This window comes from Furipterus horrens, unplaced genomic scaffold, assembly GCF_987537825.1.
Source record: "Furipterus horrens unplaced genomic scaffold, mFurHor1.1.pri manual_scaffold_6, whole genome shotgun sequence".
Taxonomy (NCBI): domain Eukaryota; kingdom Metazoa; phylum Chordata; class Mammalia; order Chiroptera; family Furipteridae; genus Furipterus; species Furipterus horrens.
In genome coordinates, this window is record NW_028327176.1 from 169,443,464 (window position 1) to 169,460,556 (window position 17,093).

Consider the following 17,093-nt stretch of genomic DNA (forward strand, 5'->3'; position numbering starts at 1 on the left):
TGTGTGATAACACCAACCTTGTTTTATAACTATCACTTCACAAAAGATATAAATGAAATCTAAGAGAATGAAAATAAGCTTTTGTATACCACCACAAGAAAATTACAGAGAAGAAATTAAACAGATGTGAACAAAAGATGAAATTCATCAATAATGCCTCACTTTCTAAATTAAAACATATGGTCACTTTAAAGAAGTTACTATAAAGTTATTTGTTTATAAAATTTCATGTTAAGAATTGCAAATAGGACAGTAACTATCAGTATTTACAATAATTGTAGTTTATAATTCATAAAATGTTGCTTAAAAATCTAAAATCTTAGAACACAGACATAGATCATCATGACTGACCTATTTGAAATTCATTTTTGAAGTCATGTTGCTTATATACTTTTTTATTCACCGACACATTACATGCAGTTTGGCAAGTTTTATTTAATAAGCCTTGAACCCACCTTTGAAAAGCAACAGCATTTTCTTTTTGTTCTTTACCATGTTGTAAATTCTCTAGTTTTATATCCACAAGCTGTTCTTGTGAGCATCGCTGATGGCTCACTGTTGTGAGCCTTTTCCTTTTCTAAGGGGGGGCAAGTAACCGAAGGGCAGAAATAAGCCCAACACACAGTTTTTGCTTCAGCCCCACTTGCCACTCTCCTCTGAATCCTTCCTCCCATATCTTCCCACTTTCAATTTTCTTTTCCTTTAGGATTATTGGTTTCTGTAAGATTGACAGGGACCTTACAGGGCTTCCCAGGACTGCAATTCTTTTTTCATCTTTTTCTTAAAACAGTTACAGAGAATTAGAATTAATATTACACACAATATATTATGTGCATATACACATTATATATAGTATGCATATTATATTACATATTAAAATATTAGAAAGCACACTTACATTAAGATGTCAAGAGGAACAAATACACTAGACTTAATTAGACTATTTCTAGGAATAACAATAAAAGTGTCTAACATGGGTAGCCTTCTTAGAACATGGTACTGCTGGATCTAATATCTCACCTTCCCCATATAAACCAACTATTTTTCCTTACAGAGTGATCTTTTCTGATTTTCATAGATAACTTTTTAATAATTTGTCTCACAAAGAGACTAGGTGAAGACATTTTGCTGGATCATTGTAGACCCATTGCCATTTCTAGAAACAGCTCAACCACCACTCACCTTAGCTCTATTATATTCACATACTCGTGTGTGAAGACAGTTCAGTTCATAGCCAGCACACTGTATGACCTTTTTCTCTTTGTCTTAAAGTTTGAAACTATTGTATATACATGAAAGTTGGGAGTTTTTATTTAAACAGTGCTGCTAGCCTCACTTCATGCTTTTCTTAGAATTGTGAACAGATTCTATTAGTGTTAAAAGTGGGGCAGGATAGTTAAGAAGCTAGGAACATTTCTTGGCAAGTGGAATGGGGAAACTGAGACAGATAGCTGAGCTGGACAAACTGGCGGAGCAATTTACAGCCATATACAGAAGGTCACCAAGGTGGAAAGCCTCAGGCGCCTAGCAACAGACAACACTGGTGAGCAACCTTGCCCTCTGGGTGGCCTTTCCTCCCCTGGCATTACCTCTGGTCATGTGGTTTAGACCCCCCCTACCCCCTGACTTTCCGCCCTAGAGATAATATGTAGATCTTAGTTGTATTTCAGTTCCAGGCCCTGAAAAGCAGCAAAACCAGACACGGGACACTGCAGCTGATATCAGGACAGCTGCATTGATTAATGACTCCCTACCCTGGCACTGACCAATCAGTGGAGATCATGACTCTAAAAGCAGACAACTGGAAAACTGATGAATATTCTATTAAGACCTTCCCCTGAGACTTCCTTTAAAATTGCCACCTTAAAAGCCCTTAGGCCCTGGCTAGTGTAGCTCAGTGGATTGAGCGCTGGCTTGAGAACTGAAAGATCGCTGGTTCGATTCCCAGTTGGGGAACATGCCTGGGTTGTGGGCCAGATCCCCAGCTGGGGCATATGAGAAGCAACCAATCGATGTTTCTCTCCCTCTCTTTCTCCCTCCCTTCTCCTCTCACTAAAAATAAATAAATACAGTCTTATTTTAAACAAAACAAACAAAAAAAGCCCTAAGGACAGAGTACCTAGTGCACTCTCATTCCCAGGAGCATGTCCAGAAGACTTGCAACCAGGGGTGCAATGGGCAGCCGCAGCTCGATCTGGACTAAACCCCCGAAACTGTCTCCAAGGCCACCTTTTCTCTGACTTCTCAGTGAGCCAGAGCAGCCCTGCCTAGGTTTTCTCCTGTGCTTTTCTGTCCTAAGCTCTGCCTTCTTTCACGGACTCCAGCTTTAATAAACATACTCCTAAAATCACCTGGCCTTGTGCTGTGAAATCTTTCCTGCATGAAGTCAAGAACCCACATACTACTGGCCAGTCCAGTGTCTGTCCAGTAATAAAAGGACCTTCTGAACTATGAATCCTCCTTATAATATTTACTAAAATCACCTTTACTTCCAAGGCTATCTCTACCATTGTTAACTAAGCATCAGTCGGTGAAGTTCTTCCTTAGACCATGTTCAAAGAGCCTCATGCAAGTTTTTTAATAGCTTTTTGCACATTCTAAAGCCAGGCACAATGGCGTTGCTAAGGACATACTGATAAGCAGAAATGAACATGTTCCTTTGTAACTTTCGCAGTTTAGTGCATCTACTGTAATAGTTAACGTTGAATGATTATACTCAGTGGCAGACCCTGTGCTTTAGTGCTTTTAATGAAATTTCTCACTTAATCCTCATAATGACCTCATAAAAAAATCCTAATATCTGAGGTTTAAAGAGTTAAGAGTTTTGTGACACAATGTAACTAGTGGTGGCAAAGCCAGAATGCAAATCTAGGTTTCTCTGGCACCAGAAGCTCTGCTTTTAACCGGCAAAGTAACCTGCCTCCCTACCTGTTCCAAATGACAATCCTTTATGTATCTGTGGGCAGCTATAATTATCTGAACTTACACTATTTTATTCGTAGTCTACCTGTGTCTGTCTAGTTTATCTACCTCGGCTTTCAACAGCAAAAGCCATTGCCTTTTTCTCTATAAAGCTTAGCAGAGCTCTGGGCAGAACGGGACACGATATACGTCCTTCTTGTAAAACAAACCCTGCACTTGTCTTAATGTGCCCCTTTTCCCAGCTCCCCCACCTAATGGCAAGATCACATCTCAGTTTAAATCTCATCCTTTATTTACTGCTTTCTCCCCAAACAACAGGGTGCAACATTCAAGTTACTTTCATTGAAAAGCTCCACTCTTACCTTTCCGAAGCTATAGAAAGAGAAATGCAGGCGTTGTCAGGAAATCTGACTTCACTTCTGTTTTAGCTTTTGTAACTCAGCATTTAGCTTTGGGCAAGTCACTTAACATCTTAGAGTATCCTGAGGGTTAACAACCATTTTGTTAATCCAAAACCCACAGGGTGTTTGGAAAGATCAGATCAGATAAGATATGGGAGAATAATTTGAAAACTCATGTGGGTTACATAATTAAATAGCTACAAAAACAGTGCAACCGAACTGTTAATATAAAATTTTTCTCTAAGAGCCAACATTTTCATCAGTGGAAAAGTGTTGATTGCCTTGTATTTCCCAGGAGGGTCATGGGAAGGGCCCCAACCCACTCTGAGCCAATATTTTTCCTAAGTCCTTTAAATTTTCTTTTTACAGTCAATTTCTACCTTCATGGAATAAAGGAATTTCAGGATATGAAAGAACCTTAGGGTTGTTTTGCTTCAACTCTTATTTTACAAATGAGCTTGCTGGGGGGTCCCTGCCCTCAGTTCTAACTCTGTTCCCATCTCTGAGCCTCCCAGGTTTATACATACCTCTGTCTCCCCATTTCTTTCCTCCTGCTCCTATCCATCCCACACCTCCATTCCTGATCCCTCACTCTCTGTCCTTTCCCTGCCCCTCTCTGTGGGCCATTTCATTTGTGGGATAGCCTGTTTTCATTATTAGTCATTGGCTTATTCTCATTACTATGGCAATATTAAAGTTGTAAAATAATTTTTTCTTCAGTGTTTGAAAAATATGTTTATACATGACTAAATAAAATGCTTCTGCTATTAAGGGCAAAAATCCAGAATTCTTTTTTCATTTATTTTTCCTATGATACATACACAACCTTCTGAAATATTGTCTTATGTATTACATAGCATATGCATTGTGGGACACTTCTGGGGCAAAAAGAAAGCTGTCAAAAGCTGAAAATATTTCATTATGTTTAAGATAATAAAATACATTAGGACACTTTAACATTATCTGCAACTAAAATTCACTAGGTTAGAAAAACCTGCTGTCATGTTAGTCTGATGTAAACTATTAAAAGGAGAGATTTATTAAAAATAACTACTAAATTATTAAGTTGCATTTAATCTATTTTCCTTGTATTTTTTAAGTGAGAAATTTTTCCTGGTGCCACTTTAACCATAATAAAACGTTCTTTAGTACCCTAGAAATCAAAGATTTTAGACATGAAATGAATGACTTGGATAAAGTAGGCAGAAGGAAATATTGTGTGAAACTATTTTTAAAGAGCCCTGGGGAATCATAAAACTCAGTTATTGTAAAACACTGTTAGTTTAGCCTTGAGTAAAACAGCAGAAGTAAAAGTAATTTTGGTCCTAATAAAGAGGAAGAATAAATTGTGAGTTCCAACCACGACAGAAATAGATTTTGCTCCAACTATAAAGCTTCAGAAAACTAAACTCCTAATTTACACAATCCAAGGGAAAGTCAGGGGGCTTCTCTGTTCTGAGCTAACCTGAGTATGTAATTACACACTCACATACTTGGAAGCAGGATGATCATGAGTATTGGATTTGACAAACTTTGCTGTCAAACATACTTAAATGCTACGTGAGCATGACTCAGTATCTTTAAACAGGGATTTTGAAATGACATTTTGCTACTCACTGGAATAAATACTTGTCCATGAACTTGGAACCTTCTAAACCATTGTAATGGTTAAAGTCATGCAAAACTTTATAGGTCTTTGCTTAAGAATGCAACATTTAATCTAAATGACTAGATTATATCTAAATTCTTTCTAGCTTGAGGATATTATGTCCAGCTATATATCTATTTTAAAGATGCTTATCAGTCTGGGGTCTGAGACAACAGACAGTGAATGATGAGCTTCGTGGTTCAGGGAGAAGAAAACAAGCTATAGATCCAGCAAAATATGAAATAGTAACAGTAATGGCAAAATAAAATATTATTTTTTCAACCCATATTTCGTAATCCTTATAAGAGAGCAGGGGGATATATTCAGGTTTGTATAAATGGCATAATTCTTTCTCCAAGTAAGAAGAGCTAACATAAATTGACCAGTAACTATATGCTACATATGTATAGTACTAGGTACTTTTACTAGTATGTATTATCTTCTTTGACCCTCGCAAACCTCTATGACCTATTATTAATATTTAATTTTTGCAGATGAAAGACATGGAGGCACAGAAGGGTGAAATCATTTGTCCAAAGTCACACAGAGAATAAGCACTGAAGTTGGTGGCAAGCTCAGGCGGCCTTGCTCAAGGGTTCACGGCCCTAACCATAGCAGATGGAAAACTGTCAGGCAGGCACTGCTGTTCCACCAGGGCTCACTGGGAAGCATGGCCAAATGGCCACGGTGAGCTCTGAAGCGAGCTCAGTCGACTAAAGGAGATGCGGTTCAGCACACTGAGGCTGGTTGGGGCTACCTGATCTGAGAGAAGGGGAATGAATACCAAGTCTAATTTTGGAAAGTGAGATGGGGAAGTGGGGGAAGTCAAAAGCAGCATGATGATAGACTTCTTAAGATTGTGCCCTATGTGTTCCTAAGGCTACGTCCATCTCTGCTCCCATTGGAAGCACTATTTTCACTTGGGTAAGAAGACTTTTATTCTGAGATAGCCATTGTGTTAGTAGTTAGGACCTCAGAAAATGAGATCAGTCCCCTTAAAAGACTTCCGTGGACCATCTTGTGGCCCCTGTCATGAAAGTTCCTGGAAGTCAGCATTTCCAAATTTGTTCAATAGACAGCAACAACAAAAACGCAATCTTTCATTAAAGGAATATGGGACACACAGAAATGAAGAAGACAGCGATGATGAGGTTCACCTCAAGGAAGCAAGAAAGGCTGGAGTTCTTTTTGAGGTAATTTGGCAAGAGGCACTCTTGTTATCAATGTAGTGGATGAGAGCTTCAGTCTTCACACTTCCAGAAGGATGATGGAAATGTGGAGATGAGGGGTGTCCAGAGGTACCAAATAAGACACACTGCATGTATCATGGGACATGACAAGAGGAGAGTGAAATGGCATAATGAAGGCTGAATCCATTTTACTCCATGGAGTAATTCAAAAGCATCTCAGGAGAGAAATGGGGGAGAACACACAAGATGGAACCCACTTGAGTTGGTTCAAGAGCAGAGTTCCCTGTGGAAGACAGTATGACAAGACATGGCCAACAAATTCAATCCAGAGCCACTGTAGTGTCCCCTTCACTCCAGTGGACTTTCACTATGTGCAACACAGGGCCCAATTTTTTTGTCTAGGATGCTAGTTCTGCTTCTGCATCGATGAATGTCAGCTATAAGATTTGTGATGAGAAGAACAAAATGATATCTATCACTCTCAATACTTCTGCTGTACCTTACTCTGTGTGGGATAAATTGGAGCAAGAAGAAAACAGGACAGCCAAACCTGACTATGATCAAATTGTATGATGTCTCCCAGAAAGCTCTTGACCTCCAGTTGCTCTGTTATGACCCACACTTGGTGGGCCATGATATTGATATAACCCTGAATAGAAGAAACTTTATGACTACCAACCCTGCAGATCGTCAAAATGAATTTCCCTGACTTGTTGTCCTTGAACTTGCACAACAGATTGTTCCAGCTAGGTAGCCTGGCTGATATTATGCAGATTGTCCCCACAACCAAGATCCTGAACCTCTCCAAGAATGAGCCTAACTCCACTCAGGATTTAGGGAAGATCAAAAACCCGAAGCTCAAAAAGCTGTGGCTGGAAGAGAACCCATTGTATTGCACCTTCGCAGAGCAATCCACCCACGTATGTGACATCAGGAAATGCCTCCCCAACTAGTTATACTTGGATGGCCAGGATTTACCCCACCAATTACCATTGACATTGACAGACTCTACTTAATAAAGTCCTATAAAAAAGGTATAAAGGATCTGATTTCGTGAAGACTCAAATTCTGCAATTTCTGCAGCAACATTACTTGATCTATGACTCTGGAGACAGAGTCTCCTTGGTGCTTATCACACTGAGGCCTGCTTCTTCCTGACCATTCCCTCCAACCCCAGAGATCCAGACCCAAGTAGCTTGTTTGACTACTTCAGAAATAACAGGAAGATGAAAAACCTCGAGGTCCCAAACTGCATTTTCAGCTGCTGAAACATACAAAATGTGACATTGTGTGCTCACTCTGTGTGTTGCCCAAAACTCAGCATGACCTTAGCTTCTTTGTCTTGGACATGTGGTTCCGGTCAGAAAGCATAATCTTCTCTTGTGTTAACAAGGTGTTCAAGGAAGTGAAAACAAGGTCTCAGGGTTCTGTGTGTGCCTTCACCCAGACCTTCATTGCTACCCCTGCCAGGAATTCCAGTACGTTCATCACGAATGATGAGCTGTTTGTGAGGGATCTCACCCCCAAGAAGACTCAGTGCATTGTCCACCCAGGTACCTACACCCTCTTGCAGCTCTAAGCCCACACTTTCTCAGGAGCAGCAAGAAATGCGGCAGGTTTCCTTCAGCCTATCTCAGATGAGCCTCTAGTGGTCTCGGAAATAAACGACAAGATACCTGATGAGGCCTTCATGCAGTAACTTAGGCTCTTGTAAACAAAGCCAGGGAAAGGCACCCATAGGTGTTTGCATTTTCATTCTCATCATATTTGTTATATTTTTCCCCCAACATGAGGCCACATCCGCGCCTAAGGTTGGAGGCTGACTGACCAGGAAGCCAATGTTTACCTTGAAGCCTGCCAGTTGTTCTATGTTTTCCCCATTCCTGATCCTTGTTTATTTTCATATTAAAGAGTTACATTTAAAAAAAAAAAAAGGTTTTCGTGGATCCATAGATTTTTACTAAATGGTTTATCTCTAATAGCAAGAAGCAAAGTCTACACTGGCCATCACGTATCAGACAGAAAGTTTCCATTTAAGCAATTTACCTTTTTAAATTTATTTTTGGTTAGATAATGCCATACTTTGAGAGATGAAGCAATTGTTTTTTAGATATAAATATAAGATCATTATTGCTTTTTAAAAAATCTGGAAATCATGTCTTCTCACTTAAAAAAATACATATAATGAAGTCCTTCCTCTTATATAAAATATTTCTGTGGTTCATATGCCTTCACATTGAATCATTTTATTTCTATATTTCATACACAAACTATTACTGCTCCTGAATAAATACAAATATATCATTTTACAATAATTTCTACATTTCCAGAAATTTGGGATACATTTTAAAATATAATGAAATGACTAGAAAATATAAAGAAACAATGCATAATCCTGAAAATGTCAGGGAAAACTAAATTTCCTCTCTGGGAAATCTTTTGTACAAGAGTGATTCTTTTTCTTTAATTTTTTCTTGAAGAAATCTAGACATTTTTAATATCCCAATGTTACAATTGCATGCTCTTATTAAAAGGAGACTTCAAGTAAAAGCCCAGGGAAGACATCAAGGACTTATATTTTCACCCAGCAATATGAGTGCCTAGTTAAAATCATGGCCCTTGCAAAAGAAAGCTTATTGTTTAACGACTTTATTATCTTACTTCCTCTAAGCAAAGAATATTTACTGTGTCACCAATAATAGTACTGGGAAAAACATACATTCTGAAAGTATGGGGAAATTCACCCTACCCTGAAATTCTAATTTGAGAGGATGTTACAGGCCACTCTAGGACCAGCAATAGAAAACAAAGGTGTGCAAAAACAAACAACTCATGTTTCAAAGCCTAAAAACAAAGACAATAGGAAAGAGCCTAAACTTGTGCAGCCTGTTTGCTTATTGTCAAAACAGATGTTGGGAATGCATGAGAGAGTCAAATACAATTTTTAAAAAAAGTATGGTTGGTAGGATTGTGGGTGATTAATTTTCTTTCTTTTTCTATTTTCCATCTTCCCTATGATAAACATATGCTACATTTACATATGTTTCAAAAAGCTTTCTAAAAAATTATTTGTGTTTCTCCAACTTTCAGTAGCTACATATGGCAACTGAGCCTGCCAGTCCCATCCTCTGGTAGTTGATGCAAAAAGACAGTGAGTATGAAGAGCTAGGCAAGCTTACCAGATTTTGGGGTAAGCTAACCCTCAATAATTCCTTACATCAAAACAAAATAATTTTAAAATTTAAGTTATACTTCTATCAAAAAAAGTGGATGAGTTCCCTCTAATATTTAACTCTCCTTAATCTATGTATCAAGGGACTATATATTCTATTTAATAAATAAAATACTTTCTGATGGTGCTGGCCATGAGTGGAAATATTCCATTTACTGAAATATATCTTCCCTGGGAAATGATAGAATTATTTTATCACAATTATTTCAGGAATTGAAAAGGGTACCATAATAAAATTCATACTGTGACTAGAATGTTGCCTTTGTAAAGAATCCATTTACAGGTTCATGAATTTGCATGTTGCAGAAAGGTGGCTGTGGAGTTGCCTTAGCTTGTGTTTACACTGAACAGAATGGAAGGCTTTAGGAAGTTTTAGTTGGAGTGCTGATAGGCTGAAGGAGAAAAGGCACACTGCAGTGTAGAAAACACAGCAGAAACAACTGTATCCCTTAGATTCAAATGCTAAGAAAACTACAAATAGACTAGAAGAATGTTTAAGTTCTTAACCTTAAGAGTGTGTATCTTTTTTTTTTTTTTTTTAAGGGTATGTCTTTTTTTTTTTAAATACTTTATTTATTTATTTGTTTGTTTATTTATTTTATTTTTAGAGAGAGGAGAACGGAGAGAGAGAGAGGGAGAGAAACATCACTGTGTGGTTGCCTCTCACTCATGCCCCCAACTGGGGACCTGTTGTGCAACCTAGTCATGTGCCCCGACTGGGAATCGAACCAGCGACACTTGGCTCGCAGGCCGACGCTCAATCCATTGAGCCACAGCAGCCAGGGCCTAAGAGTGTGTATCTTAAGAAACATAGATCCTAGTCTAGACACGTTATAGTCAAACTGATAAAAACCAAACATTTAAAAAAATCAAAACAGTCAGTGAATGATAACACATCACATTCAGGGTAACAATAATTTAAACAATCACTGATTTCTTAGAAACTATAAAGATCAGAAGACCATAGACCCAAATCTTTAAACTTATGAAAGAAAAAAGAATACTTAGAATACCATATCTAGAAAACATTATCTTTCCAGAATAAAATATTTTCCCTCACAAAGACATATCATGAAGATAAAAGAGAACTAAGAGATATCATTGTCAGGGAATCATTGCAATTGTAAGAAATGTGAAAAAAAGCTTTTCCAGGCTAAAGGAAAATTATCCCTGAAGGAAACTTGGATCTTTAAGAAGAAATGAAAAATATCATAAGTGGTAAACATCACAGTAAATATAAAGATGTAGTTCTTGTTTTTCTTGAAATGCATTGTACTGTAGGCTTTATTTCATATGTAGAAGTACTATTTTTGATAACCATAGTGTAAAGAATGGAAGGGGGGATCAGGAAAATGGACCTATGCTGTTTCAGATTTCTACAATGGTCTATGAAAACTTATGCTATTCACTGTAATCCCTAAAGCCACCACTAAGTCAATAGATCCATTAATATTGATTTCTAAAAAAATATTTAAATAATCTTAGAGAAGTTGGGAAAGAAAGAACAGGCAAACAAAGAAGAGAAGGGACATGAGGAAAATAAACAGCAAGATGGTATAGTTTTATCTAATGAGGTCAACTATGACATTAAGAGTGAGTGGTCTAAACATTCCAAATAATAAACAGATTGTCAGATAGGATTGAAAGGAAAACCCAACTATATGAGGTTTGTAAGAGAAGCACTTTAAGTACAAGACACAGATAGGTTGAAAGTGAATGGATTAAAAAGATACACCATGTGAAAAGTAGGCATAAGAAGGCTGGCTTGGCTAGATTAATAGTAGACAAAGTAGATTTCAAACAAAGACTTGTACCAAGATAAAGAGGGACATTATAATGATAAATAATCACTTCATCAGCAAATCATAGCAATTAAAAAAGGATATGTGCTTTATATCAGAGCTTCAAAATATATAAAGCGAAAATTGGCCTAATTGAAAGAAGCAAAAAATAATTTTGCCACCATAGGTGGAGATTTTAATACTCCGATATCAATAATTGCTTGAATTACTGGCCCCTACCCCACTGAAAGAGTCACTGGGCATAAACCCTAGTCTAGGAGGATCTTTGTTAGATGAGCTGCTTCAGCAGGGAAACTGTATCTTTATAACACCATTGATAACACAAAAATAATTTTTAAAAAGTCTTTAAAATGAGTAGATCTGAGGTACTCCTGTTTATCTTCCTCCACTTGCTCTGCATTCGTGTTTCTTGTAACCATTTCTCCAGCTCTGAAAAGTGCTTGAGCATCATTTTCTGGCCCTGTCCTGTACACATTCCCCTCCCATTCCATTCTTGTTACTTCCAGAATCATTTATTTTTTAATTGTAGTGCTTTTACTACATGATTTTTTCACAATATATGTGCTGTAGCTCTTAATAGCAGTCTTAGCCAGTGGACGGCTTGTTTATTCTGCGGTTGTTCTACTAATGGACCCAAATGATGGCATAAATAGGCCAGTTCACTTTCATGTTTATTTATCTTCCTTCAAAAGACATAAAATAAAACAGAACAATTTTGGTGACAGATGAAATTGATAATAATGTTAGACCATAATCCTGATCTTTGGGGAAAAAAAAAGCATTAGAGAGTTTTTCATTCCCCTCCTGAACCCCTCATGCTTCTGCTAATAGGCATGGTCTCTTTTATGAAGAAAAGATTAAAGCACAAATTTAGCCCACGCTGTGTCTTCTTCCTAGGAAGTGAAATATAGAACTGGGCACACAGCCTCTCCGTCCCCCTCCTTGGCCTGGTATTTTCTAGTCATGAGTTTGAAAGAAGTCAGCTAACCTTTTTCAGCTTCTGATCTCATCTCTCACTCAGGGAGAGGGAGGACAACCTGACCCCCGTCCTTCACAGAGTTGCCACAAACACTAAATTAGAATTTGTGAATGCATTTTGTAAAACTCTGAGGCTTAATACAAATACTAGGTGTCACCACCGGTCCTCCATTTAATTAGAAAGGGTGAAAATGCTAGTAGCCCTCTTTTAATTATTTTTGGCCCTTTTGCTTAACCTTCCCTTTTCATTTCCAATGTCTTTACTTGGTGCAATTAGGCCTTATGGCTCAATATGCTTGTGAAAAAGAATGAAAAGATGTCTTCTATTTCCTGTAAGAACATGTCCTGCCCTGTCTGAGTGTTATTATATAACCTGAAGCATATTCTCTGATCTTAGGAAGTGGCAGTCCTCTGATTCTGATTAGATTTATACACCAGTATTAATGGAATAAGTCATACCTGCCCTCCACGAAGCATTCTGAAGGATGACTTGCCTTAGGGTTTTTAATGCCTTCCTTCCCCTGGGAGACAAACTGGGACCAGTGTATTTGCCCTCCTTATCCTGTTCCTCTGTCACCTGCTCCAGGAAATGGACTCATTTCTCTGTTTCTCCACCCCCTCCCGCCAACGCGGGAATTATTTCAAAATTCAGAAAGCTGCACTTGATGCTATATATGTATTACTGAGAGTAAAAAAGATATCATAAAGGGTCTTCTATTATTCAAAAAATAATTGTGAGGCATATTCAAGTGTTGGACTAGTTATAAACAAGTAAAACCAAAAATTCCTCTTAAACCTTTTCTTTGTGTTGCACTTTGCTACAGAATACTTTCTGTACACCCCAGCCCAGAGTGCATTTCCCCAATAGTACCTGAATCATCATTAGTCCAGAAATTTCTTGGATCAGGCTTGGTCAGGATGTTGGCATGGTTACATGGCTCTTTCACCTTGAAAACATAAGGAGAAAAGAAGTAATGTAAAAATGGCTTGATGATTACAGCTGTTTCAGGAGTATAGTTCTATTGGCAAGATTCCAAAGATGATGCTAGCACACATGGCACATCTGTGCCCTGATTAGGTGACCAACCATCGCACTCTGACAAGCACTGAAGGGTTTCTCAGGCTGTAGGATTTTTAGTCCTGGGCAAATGGGGATGGTTGGTCACCTTAGGCTTGACGCAGTTTTACTGCCAGGGCTCATGGCTGGGTAAGCACGTGGTGGGCGGGGTCCAGCCCCCACTTCCACCCTTACCCAATGATTTTTGCAATCCTCAAACTGCGCAGCTGCATGAAGAAGCCCTGAACAATTAACAAACTTATTAGTGGAAGAACACTCATCATGTAAAAAATAGTATCTTGGATTTCTACCTAACGAAAATGGTACTTTTAGTATATATGTTTGGAAAAATATATATTAAGGAAGAGCTAATCTTAATTCAGTAGCACTTTAAAATGAATTTTTATTTTACAATCATAACATAATCTATATTTTTAAATAGTGGCACATGCATATAGGCAACATGCATTATTTATTCAACCTATAGGTTCTGCCGAGTGCACATCCTTCTAGTAGATTTCTTACAGTTAGTTCCAGGGAACAGCAATGACTCTTTCTTTTTCAAGTTTATACTGTTGTGATGTGTGACTTTCAAACATATTCTCAATCAGGAAAATATAAATCTTACTTTTAAACAGGACATTCCATTTAAATATGCTTTATACTGTGATAATTTGATTACTATGAAGTCTCTAGTACTTATTATTTAATGGACAAATTCTGTCCATCGCAAAGTACTCAAAGATGTCACTAAGAACACTGTTTAGTTCTATTGACTTGTTTTTCTGTAACAAGTCTCTATTGATGCAGGAAGCAGTACATCAATTTACAATTTGGCACAAACTCTTTCTCTTGTTGTGAACCAGTATCAGCAAATGTGTGGAAGTCAGAAAATCGAAGAGTTAGTTGCACTGCCCTGTTCATTGCAGCGTTACTCAAAATAGCTAAGGTGAAGAAACTACCTAAATGAGTATGGACACATGAATGAATAGAGATAATGTAGTAGATACATGCAATAAAATATTTTTCTGCCTTATAAAAAGAAGCCCTACCATTTACAAGAACATGGATAAACCTTGAGGACATTCTCCTAAGTGAAATGAACCAGACACAGAAGGACAGATACCGGACGATAAGACATAAAGCCATCTAAAGTCCTCAAACACATGGAAGCAGGGCTGTGGGAGGAGGAAGCAAAGAGTTGCTATTCAGTAAGTGTCAAGTTTCAATTACCCAAGAAGATTAAGTTCTAGAGATCTGCTGAACAACATTGTCCCTGTAGTTGACATTAATTGTATTGTGCATTTACACATTTGTTAAAAAGATAAATTTTATGTTAAATGTTCTTACTGCAATTAAAAAAAAAATTGGGGTCTGCTAAAATATTAGATAAACACATGAAATATTTCACACATAAATAAGTGGTCTATATTTTATTAGTGAAATTTTCTGGTAATGTAATATATTCTTACTTTATAGGAAAGATGCTTTTAGAAGCAAAACTGTGGTAAAAATTATCATTGAAATGTAAATCTCAAGAAAAGGTAAAACAATGTGTAGACTAGAACCATTCTGTGTATGACATTATGAGCAGTCTGAAAAATGTCTCTCAAACTTCACTAAGTAGGCTAAGTATAAATTTCTTCAAAGTATTTGTCCATTTCACTGAAGTATTGCTCCAAATTGATGGAAAGCTCTTTGTAAGTTTAACTGAAATCTGGATCCTTGAAACTTCCTTCACTAATTCTACATAAAATGGATCTACTTTCACTTTTATAAAATAGTATCTCAAATATTTAAAAGTAGCTATTCTGTGTCATCTTAGCCTCCTGTTCCCAGGTTAGCTGGCCCTCTTCCCTTCATCTGTTCCTTACAAAATGTTTTAGTCTTTTTTTTAAAGTATATTTTATTGATTATATTGTTACAGTAATTCCAATTTTTCCCTCTTTGCTCCCCTCTGCTCAGTATCCCCCTTCCCTTATGCAATCCCACCCCCCCTTAGTTCATGTCCATGGGTCATGCATATAGGTTCTTTGGCTTCACCCTTTCCTATAGTGTTCTTAACTTCCCCCTGTCTATTTTGTACCAACTGATTATGCTTCTTAATCTCTGCACTGTATCCCCATTTCTCCCCCTCCCCCCTCTCAGCTGATAACTCTCCAAATGATCCCCATACCTATGATTCTGTTCCTATTCTGGTTTGCTTAGTTGGATTTTGTTTTTATTTTTTAGATTCAGTTGTTGATAGGTGTGAGTTTGTTGTCATTTTAGTGTTCATAGTTTTGATCTTCTTTTTCTTAAGTAACCCCTTTGACATTTCATATAATAATGGCTTGGTGATAATGAACTCCTTTAGCTTCACCTTGTCTGGAAAGCACTTCGTCTGCCCTTCCATTCCAAATGATAGCTTTGCTGGATAAAGTAATCCAGGTTGCAGGTTGCCTTTCATCACATTGAATACTGCTTGCCAGTTCTTTCCTGCCTGCAAAGTGTCCTCTGAGAAATCAGCTGATGGTCCTATAGGCACCCCCCTGTAGGCAACTCTCTGTCTCTCTCTTGCTTCCCCCAGGACTTGGTCTTTATCTTTCACCTTTGGCATCTCAGTCATGATGTGTCCTGGTGTGGTCCCCTTTGGGTCCAGCTTGCTGGGGACCCTCCATGCCTCCAAGACCTGAATGTCCATCTCCTTAACAAAATTTGGGAAGTTTTCCCCTTTTTTTTTTCAATTCTTGCTTCCTCATTCTACACTGTTTGACTTTTTTTCTTCCTTATGTTCCAAATCATTCATGTGAACCCCAGTTTCTTTCCCTTCACCATTGGTTTTGTGTGGATTTTCCTTTGTTTCACTTAGCATAGCCTTTACTTCTTCTCTTATGTGTTTGCCACACTCAAGCATATCTGTCAAGCCTGTGAGCATCTTTATCACCAGTGTTTTAAATTCTGTGTCTGTTAGGCTGTCTATCTCCTTATCTGTTAGGTTGTCTATGTCCTCATCACTTAGTTCTCCCTCTGGAACCTTGATCCATTTCCCCCTTTTGGACCATATTTCTCTGTCTCATTCTGACAGACTCCTGCGTTTGTTTGTCTCTGTGTCCAGGTAGAGCTGTTGCTCCTGTTATGTTGTAAGGGGTGTAGCCTTAGGGATTCGTCAGTGCAGGGCGACCTGTTTCACCACGTTGTGGTGCTGTATGTGGGGGAGGGGGTCCGAGAGGGAACAATGACGCTTGCTCAGCACTCGCCCCTTTTCTAGGCACCTCTCCCACTTATGTATTGGACTGATGCCTCTCTAGCTGCTGCCCTGGCCGTCGTTCCCAGAGTCGGTGGGTCTGTGGGTGTTCTAGGAACATGGGGGCCCTTTAAACAAGCAGACTCTGCTGATACTGGCAGTTTCTGCCTCCACCTCAAACCTCCACTGGTCTGCACAGTCAGAAGTAACGAGGCTTGATTTTCCCTGGTTCTGGGACTGTGAACTGCTAGGTCCGATGAGGAACTGAGAACGCTCCCCAGGTGTCCCTCTTGACTTTAAAACATGTGACTGCACTTTCTGCTGGCCTGCTGCTGCCGCAGCTGCTGCTGCCACCACACCATGTCCTCTCCGCCCCAGCTACGCCCCTCCTACCTGTCTGGATGAGTATTTCTTCTTTATATCTTTGTTTGTTGCACTTCCATGCAGTTTGATTTTCTGGAACTTCTGGTTGTTTCTAGTTTTGAGGTAGTTGTATTCCTTCTTAGTTGTGGAGGGAGATGCAGTGTGTCTGTCTACACCTCCACCTTGGCCGGAAGTCTGTTTTAGTCTTTTTACTGACATCACTCTGCCCCAGAACTCATTCTCTCTGGCATGTGAATTAATCCCCTGGGAGATT

At 38.5% G+C, this 17,093-nt stretch overlaps 1 protein-coding gene and 1 pseudogene across 1 annotated transcript in view; one reads left to right on the plus strand and one right to left on the minus strand.

Moving 5' to 3' along the window:
- The first annotated feature begins 6,856 nt into the window (after nucleotides 1–6,856).
- LOC150007810 (nuclear RNA export factor 2 pseudogene) lies at nucleotides 6,857–7,810 on the plus strand (annotated as a pseudogene).
- Nucleotides 7,811–8,991: 1,181 nt separating this feature from the next.
- LOC150007811 (uncharacterized) overlaps nucleotides 8,992–17,093 on the minus strand; it is an 83,216-nt gene continuing 75,114 nt past the window's right edge. Inside the window, exons 3-4 of the mRNA XM_090280833.1 lie at nucleotides 13,045–13,120; nucleotides 8,992–9,005 (exon numbers count right to left, since the gene is read on the minus strand). Of these exons, the coding sequence (XP_090136959.1) occupies nucleotides 8,992–9,005; nucleotides 13,045–13,120 (90 nt within the window). The remainder of the gene's footprint in view (nucleotides 9,006–13,044; nucleotides 13,121–17,093) is intronic.